The sequence below is a fragment of the Blastocystis hominis genome (assembly GCF_000151665.1).
Source record: "Blastocystis hominis, Singapore isolate B (sub-type 7) whole genome shotgun sequence assembly, scaffold_13".
NCBI classification, from domain to species: Eukaryota; class Bigyra; order Opalinata; family Blastocystidae; genus Blastocystis; species Blastocystis hominis.
The window spans coordinates 137608-155092 of record NW_013171820.1 but is presented as its reverse complement, the minus strand read 5'-3'; the positions used below and the strand labels follow the sequence as shown (position 1 = coordinate 155092).

At 44.3% G+C, this 17485-nt stretch overlaps 11 protein-coding genes; 3 read left to right on the top strand and 8 right to left on the bottom strand.

The window, feature by feature from the left end:
- Nucleotides 1-1653: 1653 nt before the first annotated feature.
- GSBLH_T00001689001 (uncharacterized protein) lies at nucleotides 1654-2028 on the bottom strand. XM_013040124.1 has 3 exons: nucleotides 1923-2028; nucleotides 1825-1889; nucleotides 1654-1794 (listed from the first exon to the last, which is right to left on the bottom strand). Exons 1-3 carry the CDS (start codon nucleotides 1968-1970, stop codon nucleotides 1674-1676), a joined length of 234 nt encoding a protein of 77 aa, XP_012895578.1. The 5' UTR covers nucleotides 1971-2028; the 3' UTR covers nucleotides 1654-1673.
- Nucleotides 2029-2197: 169 nt separating this feature from the next.
- On the bottom strand, nucleotides 2198-3091 carry GSBLH_T00001688001 (uncharacterized protein; the record flags this gene model as incomplete). XM_013040123.1 has 6 exons in its annotated part: nucleotides 3047-3091; nucleotides 2899-3017; nucleotides 2798-2865; nucleotides 2637-2767; nucleotides 2515-2604; nucleotides 2198-2480 (listed from the first exon to the last, which is right to left on the bottom strand). Exons 2-6 carry the CDS (start codon nucleotides 2960-2962, stop codon nucleotides 2198-2200), a joined length of 636 nt encoding a protein of 211 aa, XP_012895577.1. The 5' UTR covers nucleotides 2963-3017; nucleotides 3047-3091.
- Nucleotides 3092-3255: 164 nt separating this feature from the next.
- GSBLH_T00001687001 (uncharacterized protein) lies at nucleotides 3256-4650 on the bottom strand (the record flags this gene model as incomplete). XM_013040122.1 has 2 exons in its annotated part: nucleotides 3256-4509; nucleotides 4540-4650. The coding sequence occupies 2 exons, from the start codon at nucleotides 4648-4650 to the stop codon at nucleotides 3295-3297; spliced, it is 1326 nt and encodes a 441-aa protein (XP_012895576.1). The 3' UTR covers nucleotides 3256-3294.
- A 60-nt stretch (nucleotides 4651-4710) lies between these two features.
- On the bottom strand, nucleotides 4711-6180 carry GSBLH_T00001686001 (uncharacterized protein; the record flags this gene model as incomplete). XM_013040121.1 has 1 exon in its annotated part: nucleotides 4711-6180. The coding sequence occupies one exon, from the start codon at nucleotides 6178-6180 to the stop codon at nucleotides 4732-4734; it is 1449 nt and encodes a 482-aa protein (XP_012895575.1). The 3' UTR covers nucleotides 4711-4731.
- Nucleotides 6181-6389: 209 nt separating this feature from the next.
- Nucleotides 6390-7749, top strand: GSBLH_T00001685001 (uncharacterized protein; the record flags this gene model as incomplete). Its single annotated transcript, XM_013040120.1, has 2 exons — nucleotides 6390-6417; nucleotides 6449-7749. 2 exons carry the CDS (start codon nucleotides 6390-6392, stop codon nucleotides 7747-7749), a joined length of 1329 nt encoding a protein of 442 aa, XP_012895574.1.
- Nucleotides 7750-9270: 1521 nt separating this feature from the next.
- On the top strand, nucleotides 9271-9970 carry GSBLH_T00006309001 (uncharacterized protein; the record flags this gene model as incomplete). Its single annotated transcript, XM_013040119.1, is given in 7 exon segments — nucleotides 9271-9298; nucleotides 9331-9366; nucleotides 9391-9492; nucleotides 9524-9557; nucleotides 9592-9718; nucleotides 9748-9895; nucleotides 9915-9970. 7 exon segments carry the CDS (start codon nucleotides 9271-9273, stop codon nucleotides 9968-9970), a joined length of 531 nt encoding a protein of 176 aa, XP_012895573.1.
- A 45-nt stretch (nucleotides 9971-10015) lies between these two features.
- Nucleotides 10016-11163, top strand: GSBLH_T00001684001 (uncharacterized protein; the record flags this gene model as incomplete). Its single annotated transcript, XM_013040118.1, has 7 exons — nucleotides 10016-10138; nucleotides 10169-10286; nucleotides 10319-10395; nucleotides 10426-10527; nucleotides 10557-10766; nucleotides 10797-11112; nucleotides 11144-11163. The coding sequence occupies 7 exons, from the start codon at nucleotides 10016-10018 to the stop codon at nucleotides 11161-11163; spliced, it is 966 nt and encodes a 321-aa protein (XP_012895572.1).
- A 3-nt stretch (nucleotides 11164-11166) lies between these two features.
- Nucleotides 11167-11682, bottom strand: GSBLH_T00001683001 (uncharacterized protein; the record flags this gene model as incomplete). XM_013040117.1 has 2 exons in its annotated part: nucleotides 11468-11682; nucleotides 11167-11436 (listed from the first exon to the last, which is right to left on the bottom strand). Exons 1-2 carry the CDS (start codon nucleotides 11543-11545, stop codon nucleotides 11167-11169), a joined length of 348 nt encoding a protein of 115 aa, XP_012895571.1. The 5' UTR covers nucleotides 11546-11682.
- A 1013-nt stretch (nucleotides 11683-12695) lies between these two features.
- On the bottom strand, nucleotides 12696-14694 carry GSBLH_T00001682001 (uncharacterized protein; the record flags this gene model as incomplete). XM_013040116.1 has 1 exon in its annotated part: nucleotides 12696-14694. The coding sequence occupies one exon, from the start codon at nucleotides 14692-14694 to the stop codon at nucleotides 12712-12714; it is 1983 nt and encodes a 660-aa protein (XP_012895570.1). The 3' UTR covers nucleotides 12696-12711.
- Nucleotides 14695-14852: 158 nt separating this feature from the next.
- GSBLH_T00007028001 (uncharacterized protein) lies at nucleotides 14853-15756 on the bottom strand (the record flags this gene model as incomplete). The annotated part of the gene is given in 6 exon segments (XM_013040115.1): nucleotides 14853-14922; nucleotides 14954-15306; nucleotides 15338-15416; nucleotides 15447-15607; nucleotides 15612-15737; nucleotides 15742-15756. Coding segments are annotated over 6 exon segments (804 nt in total).
- Nucleotides 15757-16092: 336 nt separating this feature from the next.
- GSBLH_T00001681001 (uncharacterized protein) lies at nucleotides 16093-17321 on the bottom strand. XM_013040114.1 has 3 exons: nucleotides 17144-17321; nucleotides 16395-17113; nucleotides 16093-16362 (listed from the first exon to the last, which is right to left on the bottom strand). The coding sequence occupies exons 1-3, from the start codon at nucleotides 17287-17289 to the stop codon at nucleotides 16130-16132; spliced, it is 1098 nt and encodes a 365-aa protein (XP_012895568.1). The 5' UTR covers nucleotides 17290-17321; the 3' UTR covers nucleotides 16093-16129.
- Nucleotides 17322-17485: the final 164 nt, after the last annotated feature.

The following is a 17485-nucleotide window of genomic DNA, read 5'->3' as shown; positions in this document are numbered from 1 at the left end:
CTCGGGGTGGATACTGTACTTCGATATCGTCTGGCACTATGAGGCCCACGGAGGATGAAAATGAGCATGAGGATGAAGATGAAGATGAGGATGAAGATGATAATAATAATGGGAATGAATATGAATATACATTTGAAATTGAAAATGAAGATGACATTGAAATTGAAGATGACAATGAAGATGAAATTGAAATTGCAGATGATTATTTCAAGTCAAAGTCATTTTACATATTGAATTGCAAATCATTGAAATCCATCGAAATCGGTGAATATTGCTTTAGTGATTTCAATGGAGACTTTGAATTGAAGAATCTACCACAATTACAATCCATTCAAATTGGTACGATTGGAAGGGAATCATTCAATTTTCAAAAGAGTTCATTTGTGATTAAGGGTATTGAAAATGATATTGAATGTATGAATGACTAGATCTTCCTAATCTACAATCCATTACATTAGGTGATCGTTCATTTGAACAATCCTTAACAACAATAATCGACAGTATTGAATGAGTTTGAATGAAATGATTGATATAGATCTTCCATCATTACAATCCATTCAACTCGGTTGGTATGCACTTTGTGGAAGATATGATAATTCATGTTCTTTGATAATGCGAAGTACTAGCGAAATGGGTTGAAATGAATGAATATAGATCTTCCAAATCTAACTACCCTCGATTCGAAATTGGGAAGTTTCTCCGGTCCTCATGCATTGACATTAGAAAGTAGTTTCAAATGTGACTATTGATTGTATTTAGATATTCCAAATCTTGAGGATATTTATCTGCCTAATGACATATATGGGCCTGATGCTTTCAAAAATATTCGGACCAAATCTATTTCGAGTTTGTTTTTGAATGATTTAATTCTATTGTAGATATATCTCGCAAGCTAAAACGAACGATATCTAAAAAGTGGTATGAATATCCGATATTAAGTACACTTCATGATAAATTCAATGAATTTAAACTGTTATTTTGGTTTATACCAATCCTTAATAATTAGCTTGTTTGTTTCAATATGGCAATTTGTTAATTTTAGGTAAATACATATTCTGTTTGCTTTGATAACTTGCCGTTATGCTATATATTATCATAATAAATAATATATGAATTGAGCGGAAATCCTATTATTGTACTTGTGATTACCACTCAGCTTTATACACTACTAATCATTCTTAAATTGTGTGATATGAAGATAATTGATCCATTTGTTGTCTATACCAATTGGAGCCATAATCATAATCATAATCACAATAAAACATCGAAGATCATTTGATTGATGTGCACATAACGTGTAATAACTTTTAAATAAACTATACAAGTATTATTTGACTCTTAGTTTTAATGAGTCAAACAACATCTAAAACGTTCTGAAACTTTGTCTATTATCTCTATCATCTCATGGTCTCATTCAAACTGATTCTCATATTATTATATACACTAAAAAACACCAACTTATCTTGCATCTAATCACCATTTCTATAAACGATATACTATATCAATCCAATTGAATCTAACTCATCTTATTAATCGCTTTTACTCAATGCATTCTATCATTCCGCTATCCATCCTATCCATTCATTATTCCCTTCATCACAGCACACTCATTCCATTCCATTCCATTCCTCATTTTCTCTTAACAAACAAGCCAATCTCCTCCACACAATCATTCATTCATTCAATTGCGCCGCCGAAGTGATCCACCCGCAGCTCACAAAGAAATCGAACTCCTTCTGCCTTCTCTCCACGTCCATCGTAATCTTCGCTCCCTCTCTGCTCCCCATTCCGTTCCTACGCCTCACTCTCCTCCCTTTCTCTCACTTGCAGCACTCCTGAATGATCGTGCTCTTAATCGCCATATAATGCCTCGGCACCAAATGCAGCAGCTAATCGCCATTCTCCTCCTCTCTCTTCCCTACGCTACACAGCCGCTTTTCCTCAGGCGACAGCATTTCCACTCCGTCCATCTGCTCCACGTCCAGCAGCACCGGCCTACATTTCCACGTTTTCACGATTCTACTCGCGTAGACGCTTCACCGCGGGGAAAGTGCGGTTTGCGCGGCGGAGCGCTTCGCCCAGCGCGGAGTGAAACGCCTGCACAAAAACCCGATACTCGCTGGAAATCAGATAGGAAAACGTGGAACCGCTGTCGATCATGATGCCGCCCATCCTGCATGAAACGCCTTCCCCGTTTCTACGAATTCCACTTTCCGAGATCGCGAAACGCCCTCTGGGAGCCGATGAAAATCCCCGCGGTGAACACGCGGAAGTACCGCTCCATGGAGGAGAAATGCGTCCAGCAGAGCGGGCGAAGCGGCGCGGCGGCGTCCATGCCGCCCAGCGTCATGAAACCCCCGCCCTCGATGAAGCAAAACCCGAACATTTCGCGGATGGCGCTCTGCGGGTTCGCCGCGCGCAGCGCGTGGATGTGTTCGACGCAGGCGCGTTCGGGTTTGTCGACGTAGTTGGAGATGTTTCTGAGAGGATTACTTGATGATCATGATGAGGTACTCCCAATTGCAGAATCGGAACTCGTCCATGGCCTCCATTAAGCGGAGCTCGTCTTTCGCAGACCAGTCCAGGGCGTATAAGGGCATGCTTCTGGAAAGGAGTGGAGAAGGAGTGGAAGCTACTCCAAGCATTCGCTGACGTGATATCCGTGCGATGCCAAATGTCCGTTCTTTTCTTGGCGCGACATGATACACTTCTTACAGAGAATGTTCGGACACTCGTTGCATCGGAATTGGATTGTGTCTGTGATATTCTACCAGTCATTGCTCGCCTCCAATCTCACAGCACCACAATAAGTGCAAGATATGATTTCTCCACACTTGTGGAGTGGAAAGTAGGGTTCCTCCCTAACTACACAGTCAAATCGATCAAAGCATCCCAAACTGTAGTATTTGGGTCTCTTGTATGTTGATTCCTTTTTGCCAGCATCTTTCGCTTCTTCTTCCATCGCTTGCTCCGTTTTCAAATTCGGCTGCTCACTCGAAGGATTCTTGGGTACATTCCTAGAATCAACACTCCAGTGTGTGTCTACTCGACCTGCATGATTTTTCGAACCAATAGACGTTAAGTTCTCTGCAGTCCAAAAACAAAGTGGAAGGGATGTGTTTGAATTCAAGTGTGAAGTGTCCTATTTGTCTGCTTCCTTCTCATCGGTCCGGTGCACTGGCCCTGTCCCTGCCGTCTCATACCTCCAAATCCTATTTATATATAAATATAAATAATTCCTCAAACAAACAGCCAAACAAACAACATCAAGTTGAAAGCCTTTTCACTTTCCCTCTACATGCAAACCTCGTCCCAGTCCACCTCCGGCGCACGCACACCGGGCAGGCACACACTCTTCAGCAGATTGGTCACTCCGGGCTGCAGCGTTCCCATGGCGTCCCTGGTGCTTCCGCAGTGCTCCTCCAGTCCCAATCCGAGCGTCCGCACGCAGTCCACGTTGTACGCCTCGGCTCCGTTCTCCCAGGCGCGCAGCGCGGCCTTCTCTCCGAGGAGAGCGACGCCGAGCCGCATGGCTTCGACTTCGCGGCGCGCGGCGACGACGCGGAGGCGCTGGAACTCCGCGAGCGCCTCGGCACGATCGTCGTCAGCGCGGACAGCGGCCCACTTGGCGAGATGGAGAGGAACCTCGTGGCGATCGACGAGGGTTCCGTGCGATCGCTTGGATGAATGAGAGGATGATTCAATGGATGATTCAATAGATGAGGACCGGCTCGGAGGCATTTCGCCCACGAACTCGGAGAGAGGGAGGTCGCGGAGGCCCAGGGCTCCGAACTGCGACACGTTCTGGTCGGACACTTCGCCCACTTCCTTCATCGTCGCGTCCACGATCTCGCCGATCGTGCACGACGGGTGCGCCGCCCAGTAGTCCATCCACACGTTGTCCCACAGCCCGCCCATGCAGGTCTTCAGGTGCTTTTTCGCGATCATGTCGTCGGGAGGACACTCGCTCATCTTCGCGATGTGATCCTTGTCAGCGGAGGTCATCGCGAAAATGTTCCAGTCCGAAGGTAGGTTCGCGAACATCGATCCGCCGTGGCAAGCTTCCATGAACCAGACCCACTTGCCGTAGAGATGATTGTCATGAGCCACCTTGAGGGCGTTGATGAAGCGCTCCTCGCTCACCACGCTGGGACCCACGAAGATCTGAGCCAGTTCACCGTGGTCGATGAAATAAGTGAAGACGGTATCATTCTCAGTGGCATTCAGAACCTTCGGGTTCTCGATGCCCAGAGTGTTCTGAACGGTTGCCTTATCTCCGCTGATAATAGCAATGAACACTTCAGGGTTGATATTGGGAATCGTATAGTCGACATGTTCGAAGCAACCATACTTAGCCCAGTCTCCGTCAGTCGTTTCAGATTGCTCAGTAAACATCATTCCCTTGAAAGGATTGAGTATGTACGTCACGTCGTCAGTGTATGTCATATAAATAATGTTTTCAGGCTTGAGTCCTCCACGGATCAGATATGTGTAAGCACGGCAAGGTTCCTAGAAGTGGAAAATCAAATTTACAAGTACGCTGGTAATGGAATAGTTACTCCAGCCTTTCGCCGTTCCGAAAATAATTGCATACTTCTCTGCGATCGCCACAGAAAGGATAACCGCAACCAAAAGCGATGAGTACTTCATATACGAAAATTGTGGTGAAGACAGAAACACAACCAAAAACCCGTTTTGTACAAACAACACTCTTCGAAAACATTTACTTTTCTACACCGTATTCGAAACGGCCTTCTCTTCTGGAATTGAACCGTTAGGATTTTTCTTCGGATCGACAGCGACTATTTCGGGAGAAATGTCGCTCTTCTCCTGAGCAACGATTACATACGTATTGTCTTGTGCCGTTTCCACTTTCACTTCCTTCTCTTCCATTGGATGCATTTCCACCTCCACAGACTTCGATGATTCCTGAACGTTTTGTTCCTGCGAAGCTGACTGCGTGCTCTGCTCCTTCTCCTTTTTGTGCATCCTTTTAGCATGCATTCTCACGAAATACAAGAGAATGATAGGGATCAGTGTGTAGATGATATTGCAGCGGAATCCCCACTGATTTCCAATGAATTCGTTAATGTATCCAATAGCAAGCTGCATGAGGCCGTTTGTGGCTCCGGAGAGGAAGATGATAATGGAGGAAACGCGTGCAGAGTCATCCCCAAAAATCTGCATTAGTAAGCACATGTACGTGGGGAACAAAATACCGATAAAGTATCCAGTGAAAGGAATCACCCAACGTCCGTTTACTCCGCAGAGGAAACCAACGATGTAGATGATGATAGATATGACGAGAGAGGAGAAGAGGGATACATAGTAGCCAAGCTTCTCAATGAGAAAACCACTGAGAAGTCGGGAAGCAGCAAAGAGAATGTAAAACATCGACACAAACAAAGCACCTTCTTTTGTTACGTCCAGACCATAAACATCGTGGTAATAAAGAGCGCCCCAATTGGAGGCTCCGAACTCGATTACTTCCATGAATCCAAGGGTAATAGAGCAGAGCCAAATGTAAGGTCTTTTAAAGAGAGAGCAAAGATTACCACAGCTGGATGGTTCCTGATTTTGTGGGGAGTCCACTTTCTTAAGAATGGAAAAGGGAGTGAGAATCACAACTACTAGGACAACAAAGGTGATAATGCCCTCGGCTAAGTAGATTCCCTTATATCCCATCTTAAGCCAGTTCACAAAGCCAGACGCGATTTGGGGTCCAGTAATAGCTCCAAGACCATAGAAAAAATGGATCAAGTTGAGATAGACAGCACTATTTTCGGTAAAAAGAAGTGTTGCAAGCACGTTGACTCCGACCTCAAAGAATCCAAAGCCCATCCAAACAACCATTAAGGCAATAACTACTGTTAGGAAATAGGGAACAACAGCTGTTACCAAACATCCAACAAGGGTTAAAGTATAACCAGAAATTATGCCCACCTTACAACCCCAGCGATCAAGAACAAAAGCAGCGACTAAACAGAAAATCACATAACCATACCACGAAATAGATACTAGATAGCCCTGAAAGTCATAAGAAAGCTTGTAAGCATCTTTAATTAGGGGAAAAGCCACACTCTTCGCATTCTCTATCAGTCCGAAGAGAACGCATGTGGCATAGATTGTAAACATAAGAGCATAATATTTGATACCACTTTTAGGTGATTTGTCTGCCATTTTATGAATAGTGTCACTCAAATAAAGGAAGAATTAGGCAATTGATTGTGTTACGAACCTGTATTATTGTCTTTTATTTCAAATCACTGTATAGCAATGAGCAGATGGAATAAATTGGAAGGTTATGCACCCAATACAACAATAGAGAGGGATATGTGGGGATACGATGTTTGGTTGACCCACCATATTTTTTCTCATTTGAATACGAAATGAATGCATCTTGGATCTGTCTCTCATGTATTTTATATTATATTAGAATAAAAGAAAGGTTCCTATTCAAATCCGCCATCGGTAACGAGATGTAGTTTATGTAATTCTCCAAAACCCTCGATATCGTCAACGGACAGGTCTAAGACATGGTCTGAGAGTACAATCAGCGAATCTTCGAGTGTTGGCGCAAGTGGGGCTATTCGGCTTTCCCAGCAGTCCTCTCGATTGTATTCGATTAATGTCGGTAAGTCAAACTCTGTGAGAAAAACTCTCGGCGCTAGGCGAGCTCTTTCCACTTCTCAGCGGGAAGTGGGTTCAAATCGTTCGGAAAGCATCAGTAAGTTGTTGGTTGGTAATTTAAAGCTAGAAATGACTGTATCGATCAGTGATGTGGATATTCCCGCCTCTGGTGAAGTGACACAGTCGATTGGTGATGATAATGACCAGGGTTTAAAAGTTGATGCTCTTCCCAAAACCGAATCACTGGAGTTGAGTGCGCCAGAGTCAATCGCTACTGAGGATAAGAAAGAAAGAGAAAAGGAAATGGAAGAGGAAGAAAAGGAGGAGGAAGAGGAGGAGGAGCAAAAGAAAGGCGGAAGCAAAGAGAACAGCATGAGCCAAGAATCCGCTGAAAAGGAAAAAGAAATTTCTGAAAAGAAAGAAAAGGTAATAAAGAAAGATGTTGTTAAAACTACAAAAAAGAAAGAAACCAAACCCAAATCCTCTTCAAACACCACACCCAAATCCAAACCCAAACCCAAACTCACTCACATTCTTTCCTCCACAATGCTTTCCGAAGCAGACCGAGATGTTCTCATCTCGCTCGTCTCCAGCCTAGGCGATGCGAAGTTCATTTCTCGCTCCAGCCGATCGATTAATCTTCTTGTGGCTGGGCAGGATGTGCGCTCGGTTAAAATGATGTGCGCTGTGGCGCGCGGCATCCCCGTGGTGACACCAGCATGGCTCTATGCATGCTTAGAACAAGGAAAATGGGTTGGTCCCGATTCTTTTATCAGTTCCTTTGCTGAAGAAGGATTGAAAAAGAGGAAGGAGCAAGAAAAGGGAATATTGGCAAATCACGGCCCCTATTTTATAGCAAAGAACACACAACCTCCTCGAAATGAGTTGATCGAGATTGTGCGATGCTGTGATGGACAAATCACGGAAGATCTAGATGAGTGCGAATATATTATAGGGAAAGTGGAGGGAAGAGAATATGTGAAAGAGACGTTTGTTCTGGATGGAGTGATGAAAGGTGAACTACCGCGAGTTAGTGAATATATTGTAAAGGAAGAAGAGGAAAGTGACGAGTTTTACTCATATTTGTTTACAAACAATCGAAGCGACCGCTCCTGCTAAAATCGCGTCCAACTGGTTACTATAAGCGTCCATCTTCACTTCCATTTCGTTTATCAGGTTTACAAACGGGTGATTACAACGAGGACATATACCCTGCTGCTCCTGATCACGATTCAAAGCATAGTGGCAAGATGAACAGACGAGGTGGTACTTTTTGATTCGAATTGCACATGCATTACAAAAGAAATCATGCTTTCTGTCAGAGGGTATTCATTCACCTACTGCATTGTTGCAAAGAAAACGAGACTTATGCCAGCGAGGCGTCTTTCTAGTCCCGCATGACAAGCAAACACTTTTTTCTTTCGTTGTCGTATGCTGGTGCCAAGCATCACCTTCAGTTTCCGTATCATGCTCATTATCAACAGTACTCTCTTCTACATGATCTGATAACTATGGTTGATATTGGCACAGAGAAAAACTACTGAACGTGATTCCGAGGATGGCGATTCCGATGAGATTACTTCAGAGATTGCAGGAACCTCGCTTTTCAGTACATCTCCAATATCTGGTAGAGAAGACTTTACAAAGGAATGGCGAGTGAGAGGAAGAATCGTAAAGGTAGCATATTTGGGGATCGTTATCTTTTCTGTAGAATGCTTAACTTTCGATTTATTATGCATCGTTTAAAAAATAAACTAACAACCAAACAAGAGAAGATTATTATTATAAAACGCAACAAACAATCAACAACAACAGCAGCAGTAACAACAACAACAACAACAATTTGGTACTTGCTTGATTCTAAACTTACGATCTATCAATTTCTTCGTCTTCATATCCCACCGAAGAATCAACTTTCTCAGCCGATTTATGTTTCAATAAACTATTTATCAGATTATCGTCTCCTGATTGGAATGCGATGTCCACAGCACTTTTACCAAACGAGTTTTTCTAGAACCTAACAACTCACTCTCTATTCATACTTCCAGTACGTCCAAATCATCAAATGCGTTCAAGAGACTTAATACTACATCCAAATGTTGAAGAAGAACTGCTCGATCTAACTAAACAGCAAACTCTTATTCTATACGTAATGGAGTGTTTCCAGAATCGTTCTTCATGCATTTGCTTCCGTTTTCAATTAGAAAATCGACGATTTCTCTAACTTTTACTAAACTATACCAAGACAAACAAATTTCCGTTTGCAGCAGCATTATGGAGTGCAGTATTTCCATATTCATCTTTGGAATTAATATCAAACCCAGTAGCGAGTAGTTGTTTGAGTGTATCGATTTCATCATATCTGGCTATGGAATGATAAAAGGAATCGAATAAAACCAGCATCGAGAAAGAGATGAAGGTTATCCATTTTTGTAGTAAATTGTAGTATGTGTTTTATATAGTATATGAATGAATGAATGGCCAACTAGATGACTGAATGAATGAGTGGTTTATTGAATAAGGAATATAGTAAAGTATGGAAACGAAAAAGACGAAGATAAGGTTCAGACTGTCTAGTTTAAAATACGTTGACTCTAATTCTTTTTGTGAAATTGCTATTTTTTAAAATAGCTATTTGCTATGGATGATTATGATTATCTTTTTAAGAGTAAAATATTCTTTTTGCGAGTTAATGCATAGTGGTTATCGTTGGTGATTCTGGAGTTGGAAAAACGAGTATTCTTACCCGTTTTGTGTTAGATTTGTTTCAAGAGGATACTTCTGCAACAATCGGAGTTGACTTTTATTCAAAGTCGGTTCAAAGAGGAAATAAAATTATCAAAACTCAATTATGGGACACTGGTAACTTATCTGTTCTAATCCTAATTGTTAGCGGGACAAGAAAGGTATAGAGCAATGGCAGCCGCGTATTTCATTATTCATTATTCCTTTTATTTCCAGATATTACCGAGGCAGCACAGGGGCAATCATCGTTTTTGATGTCACCCACAGACAGTCGTTCAATAACCTCCAGCAGTGGATCAATGAGATCGGATCCTACTCTTCGAGTGACATGCCTATTCTCATCGTAGTATTTAGAGTCATCTATCAACCTAGATAGGTAATAAGTGTGATTTAGCTTCGGTTCGAACGGTTTCCTCAGAAGAAGCGCAAGCTTTTGCCGAACAGCACAATATGGGATACATCGAAACGAGCGCATTAACAGCAGACAATGTGAACAAAGCGTTTGATACAATTATTGACAGTATGCTTTCTATGACTAGCTAAAACGCAGTCATTTATGAATCGGCTACAAAAGGTGTTTTGCAAAGTGATTTAAACAGAAATACGAGCATTCCAAAGGGAATGCATCCTGTTGTTTTTGATGAACCCGTGGTTCAACCATCATCTGGTTGTAAGTGTTAGAATTGTTTGTTTCAATCATTTTTCTATGCTCCGGACCTTCTTACAAAGAGATATGCTTTGGTTCCATGGATCCAAAGCTTCTGTAACGTTATTCTGAGGAATTAAGCAGTAGTTCACGAGACTGCTCTCCACAGCAGTAAATGGAGTAAACCCTCTGAAAATCATATCCGCAGCGAAGTCGATTCCCCATCCAGAGAAAAAACAAGGAGAGGATGCTTTTTTCTTTAATGGTTTTCTTAGAACGGTGCTATATTATGTGCAGAATTCGCAGCAGGTGTCGCAGATGGAGTAGGCGGCTGGCGGCAACATGGAGTGGATCCTGGCGAGTTTTCGCGTAGCGTATCGCTTCTTATCCACCTCTCCACGTAGCTCGTAACCAATATGAACACCTCCATCTCCAAACCCGTCACCGATGCCTCCGATTTAAAGTGGAAAGCGATCTCGGTCGCCCAATCCACCTGTTCCTCCGTCGTATTTCCCTTTTTCTCTTCATAACACAGCTTCTGGGAAGCAGCACACTCTGCGCCCTCGCCTTGGGCGTGGATAACAAGGCGTTTTACTACAACATCGGCGACAGCGGATTTTTCCTCTTCCGTTTCGGAGCTCCGCAGCCCACAGCGCAGAGAAAGGAGTGGTTTGTGCACAGCGTGTCTCCGAAGCAGTGCCATGCGTTTAATTTCCCGTTTCAGCTCGGAAAGGGAGCCGATAGCGTTCGTTTTGAACGGATTTGTGACATGTAGCCGATGATGGGCGTGAGTGGTCCGCTGGATGTACAGCGTGGAGATTTGTGCTTGATTTCGTCGGATGGATTGCTTGATAACGTATGGCCGAAGGATCTGGTCGCACTGCTGAACGATTATTGGAAGAATGGTATGCCTGCAGAAGGAGTGAATCAAGACAGTCTACAGGAAGTGGTGAACAAGATCGTGGATTTTACATTCAAAAAGAGTGGGAGTCGAGCATCAACTCCATTCGAGCAAGAAGCGCTTCAAAACGGATATCGGTATGAAGGAGGCAAGCCCGATGATATCACTGCCGTGTTAACACTGTTCTCTTGTGATGTTTTCTCAAAACAAACAAAACGTAGCAACAGGCCTAGAAGAGTGATGTTTACCAGTCGTCGTCATCATCACCGAACAGACCGCCTCCGCTCATATCAATATCTTCCTCTTCCTCTTCCTCTTCCTCCTTGGCCTCTTCCTTCTTCTCCTCAGCAGCAGGGGCAGCAGCTCCAGCAGCGGGGGCAGCAGCAGCTCCAGCACCAGGGGCAGCAAGGACATCCAAAATGTCCATTCCCGGGCAGCAACCTCCGAAAACAGCAGTCCAGTAAGGAGCAATCTTGTTTCCAGAGGCCTTGATCACAGCGTCCAAATTATCCTTCTAAAAATCACGCAGCTAGACAAATCTCTACAGACACCTCAACCTTAGCATCAGCACAAAGGAGAGCAGCAAGGGAGACAATAAGTTCCTCCTTTTCAATAGTAGACATTCCCTCAAAGATGGCCATGTTGTATTTACCTACATCAAAATAAGAGTCGTCCTTTGACCATCGCGCCTTATCGCCACACTCGCAAAGAAGCAAATACTTACTTAGTCAGTACCTTCCGGTGGAGACAAAAGCGTATTATGAAAATGACTGGAGAGTTACCAAATGTACAGTGATCGATCAAAAGATTGATTTGGTAGATATGAGTATTTTACAGTATTCTATTTTATCATAAAGCTCGTCTATTTTTATGCTGAATGTTGTAGATTTTGAATAGATGATAGAAACAGAATCCCTGAAACGATGGGATTTAGAAAAGAGATAAACTAGACAGTCTGAACCTTATCTTCGTCTTTTTCGTTTCCATACTTTACTATATTCCTTATTCAATAAACCACTCATTCATTCAGTCATCTAGTTGGCCATTCATTCATTTACTATATAAAACACATACTACAATTTTCTACAAAAATGGATAACCTTCATCTCTTTCTCGATGCTGGTTTTATTCGATTCCTTTTATCATTCCATAGCCAGATATGATGAAATCGATACACTCAAACAACTACTCGCTACTGGGTTTGATATTAATTCCAAAGATGAATATGGAAATACTGCACTCCATAATGCTGCTGCAAACGGAAATTTGTTTGTCTTGGTATAGTTTAGTAAAAGTTAGAGAAATCGTCGATTTTCTAATTGAAAACGGAAGCAAATGCATGAAGAACGATTCTGGAAACACTCCATTACGTATAGAATAAGAGTTTGCTGTTTAGTTAGATCGAGCAGTTCTTCTTCAACATTTGGATGTAGTATTAAGTCTCTTGAACGCATTTGATGATTTGGACGTACTGGAAGTATGAATAGAGAGTGAGTTGTTAGGTTCTAGAAAAACTCGTTTGGTAAAAGTGCTGTGGACATCGCATTCCAATCAGGAGACGATAATCTGATAAATAGTCTATTGAAACATAAATCGGCTGAGAAAGTTGATTCTTCGGTGGGATATGAAGACGAAGAAATTGATAGATCGTAAGTTTAGAATCAAGCAAGTACCAAATTGTTGTTGTTACTGTTGTTGTTGATTGTTTGTTGCGTTTTATTTTGCTCAAATTATCGTCATCGATTGTTTGTTTGTTTGTTTGCGAAACAGAGCGATTGAAATACAGAAATCAATTACCATCCAGCGATTCAATCCACTGTCCTATCAAATCAAAATAGCTTTGCAACTCGTCCTCCTCGATAGTGTTATTTCTCATCAGTCGCTTCACATCTCTCAGCAGAGTATTCACCTTCTCCAAATTCTCCGGATCGATGCTACCTCCGTTCTTCATAACGATTTCCTCCAGAACAAACGACCGTTCCTGGATTTTATTCTTCTGCTCCGCAATTCGGCGCTTTTTCGCATCATACTCCTTCATTTCCTGCACTTGCTTCATTATCTTCTCCACCTCATATTCGTTCAGATTCGTCGATTTATTCTCGAAGGTAGTCCTCAACTCGGTTCCCGGAATCGTCAAATGCTCTCCATCCGGGCCAGTCAAGATCTCTCCGTACTCATCGACCTGGCAGACCACAGCGGACACCGTCAAGATGCCGTCGTGATCCGTCGTGAAGGTGATATCCACGCACGCCTGGCCTCGGGGCATTGGAGGAATGCCTCTCAAGCGGAACGAGCCAATCTCGAGATTGTCTTCCGCCATGGGTCGCTCGCCCTGATAGACGCGGACTTTCATCGATTCCTGGTTGTTTTTGTTCGTCACGAAGCTGCGAGTGAAGGACTCGCCGAAGTGCGAGAAGCGAGGAATCAGAACGGACATGACTCCTTGCGAGTTCTTGAGTCCCAGTGAGAGAGGAACCACATCATTAATATCCAGCGAATCGAATGCAAAATCGTCATCGCCAGCTCCCAAATCGTACGCATCATCTCCGTCTCCGCCGTCTCCTGGATGAGGAGCCGCCACCAGGTTCATTCCCGACTCATCGTCTCCTCCTTCGACGGGCGTATCGATGTTGGAATTGTTCTGACGATACAGCTGGATCGCTCGCGTCAGCGCACCCATACTCACAGCCTCGTCCGGATTGATTCGGTAGGAGACCTTCTCCTCTCCGAACTTGGCTCCCAGCATCGTCTTGATGTAGGGAATCCGACTCGATCCTCCCACAAGCACCACATCATCGATATCCTCATATCGCTTGCCCGTGTTGGCCAGAATCTGATCGACGATCGTCATCGTTTTCGCAAAGAACTGAGACGCATTTCGCTCGAATTCGGTTCGATAGATGATAAAAGTCTCATCAAAAATGGTGAACTCCACGCTGTCCGTGGTGGACAGCTGGATCTTGACATCCTCCGCTGTTCTTCGCAGGATCGCTCGACTCTTCTGGGTTTCCCATTCAATTTCAGGATCGCAGGAAGGGCTGGCAATGTCATAGATCATTTTCTCTAAGATCTGGTCGAGATCCACTCCACCCAAGTGGGTATCTCCGTCCGTCGCAACCACGTTGTATTCGTTTTCTCGAATATCCAAAATGGTGACATCAAACGTACCGCCTCCCAGATCGTAGACAAGAATCGTTTTATCCTTTTCTTCATTCCTCACTCCATAAGCGATAGCGGCAGCAGTGGGCTCGTTCAAGATTCCCAACACATTGACACCTGCAGCACGAGCAGCATCAGCAGTCGCGCGGCGCTGACTATCATTAAAGTAGGCAGGCACCGTAACCACAATATCGGTAATTCGGGTTCCAGAAACTCGTTCTGCCTCTTCAACCAACTTCGATATGAGGAAACCACTCACCTGCTCTGGAGACAGGTAATGGTCTTCACCAGCGTATTTGATTTTGATTTGCGGACGATCATCTTCATTGGGAACAACCTCAAAAGGCCAGCTCTTTATATCTTCTTGTACACATTTATCAGAGAATTTATGCCCAATAAGTCGCTTGATTTCAAAAACAGTTTGTTTAGGGTACATAGAAATCTGACTTTTTGCATCCTTCCCGAACGTAATTCCACTGTCTCTGTAAGAAACAACGGAGGGGAAGACATGTTCTCCAGATCTTGCTGCGACAACCTCAATATTTCCATTCTTGTAGATGGAAACGCACGAATTCGAGGTTCCAAGATCAATACCAGCGATATTCGAATACATAAAAAAATATTAATGAGTGATCTTGCGCACCGGATTTCTGTGCGCCAATAATAATATAACAAACAGAATAACGATTTCTTTTTCGAGGAACATTCTTCAACTTTAACAATTTTGCAGCAGCAGAGTCCGACCTACAGATTTATCATTCTCTTCTTTTCTCACTTTAACGGAGCGACATGAGGAATGTTCATTGGTCGAGCATCGTTCAAATAAACGTTCAGGTTGCCGCTAAAAATCATTTTATGCACGAAAAACAAACTTTGGAAGCATCGCAAAAATCGATCGGTCTTCCTCTTCCTGTGTGACTATAAATGATTTTGCTCTCCAATCCGCACATCCCGGCTCCCGAACTCGTCGAACATGCTTCAAATACTCCTGTTTCTCCAGAGCCAAATCCTCCATCTCATCGTTGTCAGTTTCGTTGAACGTCGACGCCATGCCCGTTACGATTCGAAGCCACTTCTCTATGATCATGTGGAGAATCTTCCGGTTCTCCTTCGTTTCCTTGGGATTGCGCCACAACTTCACAAGCAATTCGCCGATGCCGGCCTCTTTCACGTATTCCTTGCGGATTGGCAGAGAATACAGCACGTTGTAGATGCTCGTGCGGATCTGAGCGTTAACTCACACAATCACGATAAACTGTGCTTGGGGGAAGATTACCCAAGTTGCCCGGTCGGAGCCAGGCCGCGATAACGGTCATAAAATGACTCGCTAGGCAGCTGCAAATCAGAAATGGAACGATCGCTTACCAGCGTGCGAAGTCCACATCGGTTAAGCGCTTTTCGATCTCCTTGAGCATCGAAATTCTGCTGAGTGCGTTCTCACCTCGTGAGATCGCCTCCATGTCTTTTGCATAGGCTTCATCTATCTTGTTTACAAAATCCTTTCCCATCACAGATGGAGACAGACCCTACCTGGGCATTCTTAAGGAAAGTAATTTGATCGTTCACAGACAACTCACCACGTTTCTTTTTGGGTTTTCGCTCCTTGTCATTTTCATCCGCTTCGATTGCGGCATCCAACACGGTTCCAAACGCTTCCTACGTGATTAGAGAACATCTATCGAAAAGGATACATTTCGTTTCTTTTCCCACCTTTCCCTTTCCGCTTCAGAAATAATAGGAGTGTCATCCACTTTCGGGGCATCTTTTGCTCCAGAGGAAGTCACATCATCAACGTCTTCTTCTGGATCAAAGACTTGCTCTACGTCACTCTCTTTATTGTGTTGTTCTGTGCTCATATTCTGAGGACCGCAAAGGTGTGGGCAATCCAAAAAGTGGCGAAATGCGGCTGGCCGATAGACCCTGCACGCACTCTATGCGATGTTTCACTCCTACGGTCAACATTACGCCCTTCATCCCTCCCTCCTGTCCATCCATCTCCAACAAACACTCGATTCTGTACAAAATGCATTACACATCCTCCTCTCTCCTCAATCCACCGTCTCCTGGTTCGGCGAAAACACGCCATCCACATTCGGCGAAATGCTCGTATCCGTCTTGGGCGACAAGCTACTATCCATCAGCGGCGACAAACTCGTTCTCTCCACCGCGAACTGCGACGCAATGCGCGCCGGCTCGCGGTAGCTCTCGGCGGTGGCTCCGAGGAACAACTCGCTGGGCAGCTGCTGCGTGAACTTGACGGCGTGGTGATACGGCGACTCTCCTACGCGTCACGACTCCTCTCTCTGCTGGTACGCGTGGTCTGCAGCGCGGGGAGGCTGTTCACGATGTTGAAATTCTCGCGAATGCCCATGAAATACTCCACCGTCGTGAATTTCAGCGTCGAAATCGAGCGGTGCTCGCTCACGATGCACGCGCGCGTGTGGTACTGCAGCACCGACGCGGGGAACATGTTCGACACCGAGCCTTCTAGCACGTGGTGCAGCGCACGCGCCGCTGGAGGACCGATGAATAATGCGATGACTTCCTCCGCGTCCATGATGGTGCCCAGGCCCATCGTTAGCACGTAGTTGCTCCCAATCGCGTATTCGTCCACCGGAATGATGTCCTCCTCAGCAATGTCCCCCAGACCGTTGCGGGTGTAGGAACGGTCGTTGATTACGAAGGAGGTCGTCGTCTTGGGGCGAGTACGGCTGGTGAGGCAGCTGCCCGGCGCATTTCCTCCAATCGACGCTTCGGAGCTGACTTGGACGCACATGAGGTTGATTCCGCCGTAGCGCTTGATGGCGTCCTCGAAAAGCTCGCATTCACGGTCGAAGTCGCTGGATGTTCCATTGAGGAAGAACACGTTATGCGGATTTGCATCCACGAATTTGAAGAAGTAGTCGTACAGGCGCCAGGCGAAGCTTCGTTTGTCCGTCCGGGGAATATCACGGAATTCTTCTAATTGAAAGAACACGACGTGCTTGTAGGAGATTCTCCCAACTTCAAAGGCACGGACAAGATCATCGAAACTACAGATCACTTGGATCGACCAAGCCTACAGAAGTTTTACCGATGGAAGGGGGTCCGGTAAAACAACCGTGTAAGGCTTTGCCTCTGTTGGATTCGCTTCTTTGATCTTGCTCACAATATAATCCGCAGCAAATCGCAAAGCATCCGCATTTGTATTTTCAATAACAACTCTCATGATTTTATCTCACAACACTATGATCAATAAACTAAATAGGAAGCCTACAAGAAAAGAATAATATGCAAAAACCATCATTTCCGTCGTTTCGTTTATCATTTGCAATAGACTATTCTTCTCTCATTTTTGCTCCCCATCTCTACCCACTATATTGTATCATTCCATCACACAAAAATTGTTGTCCATACTAGAAGTC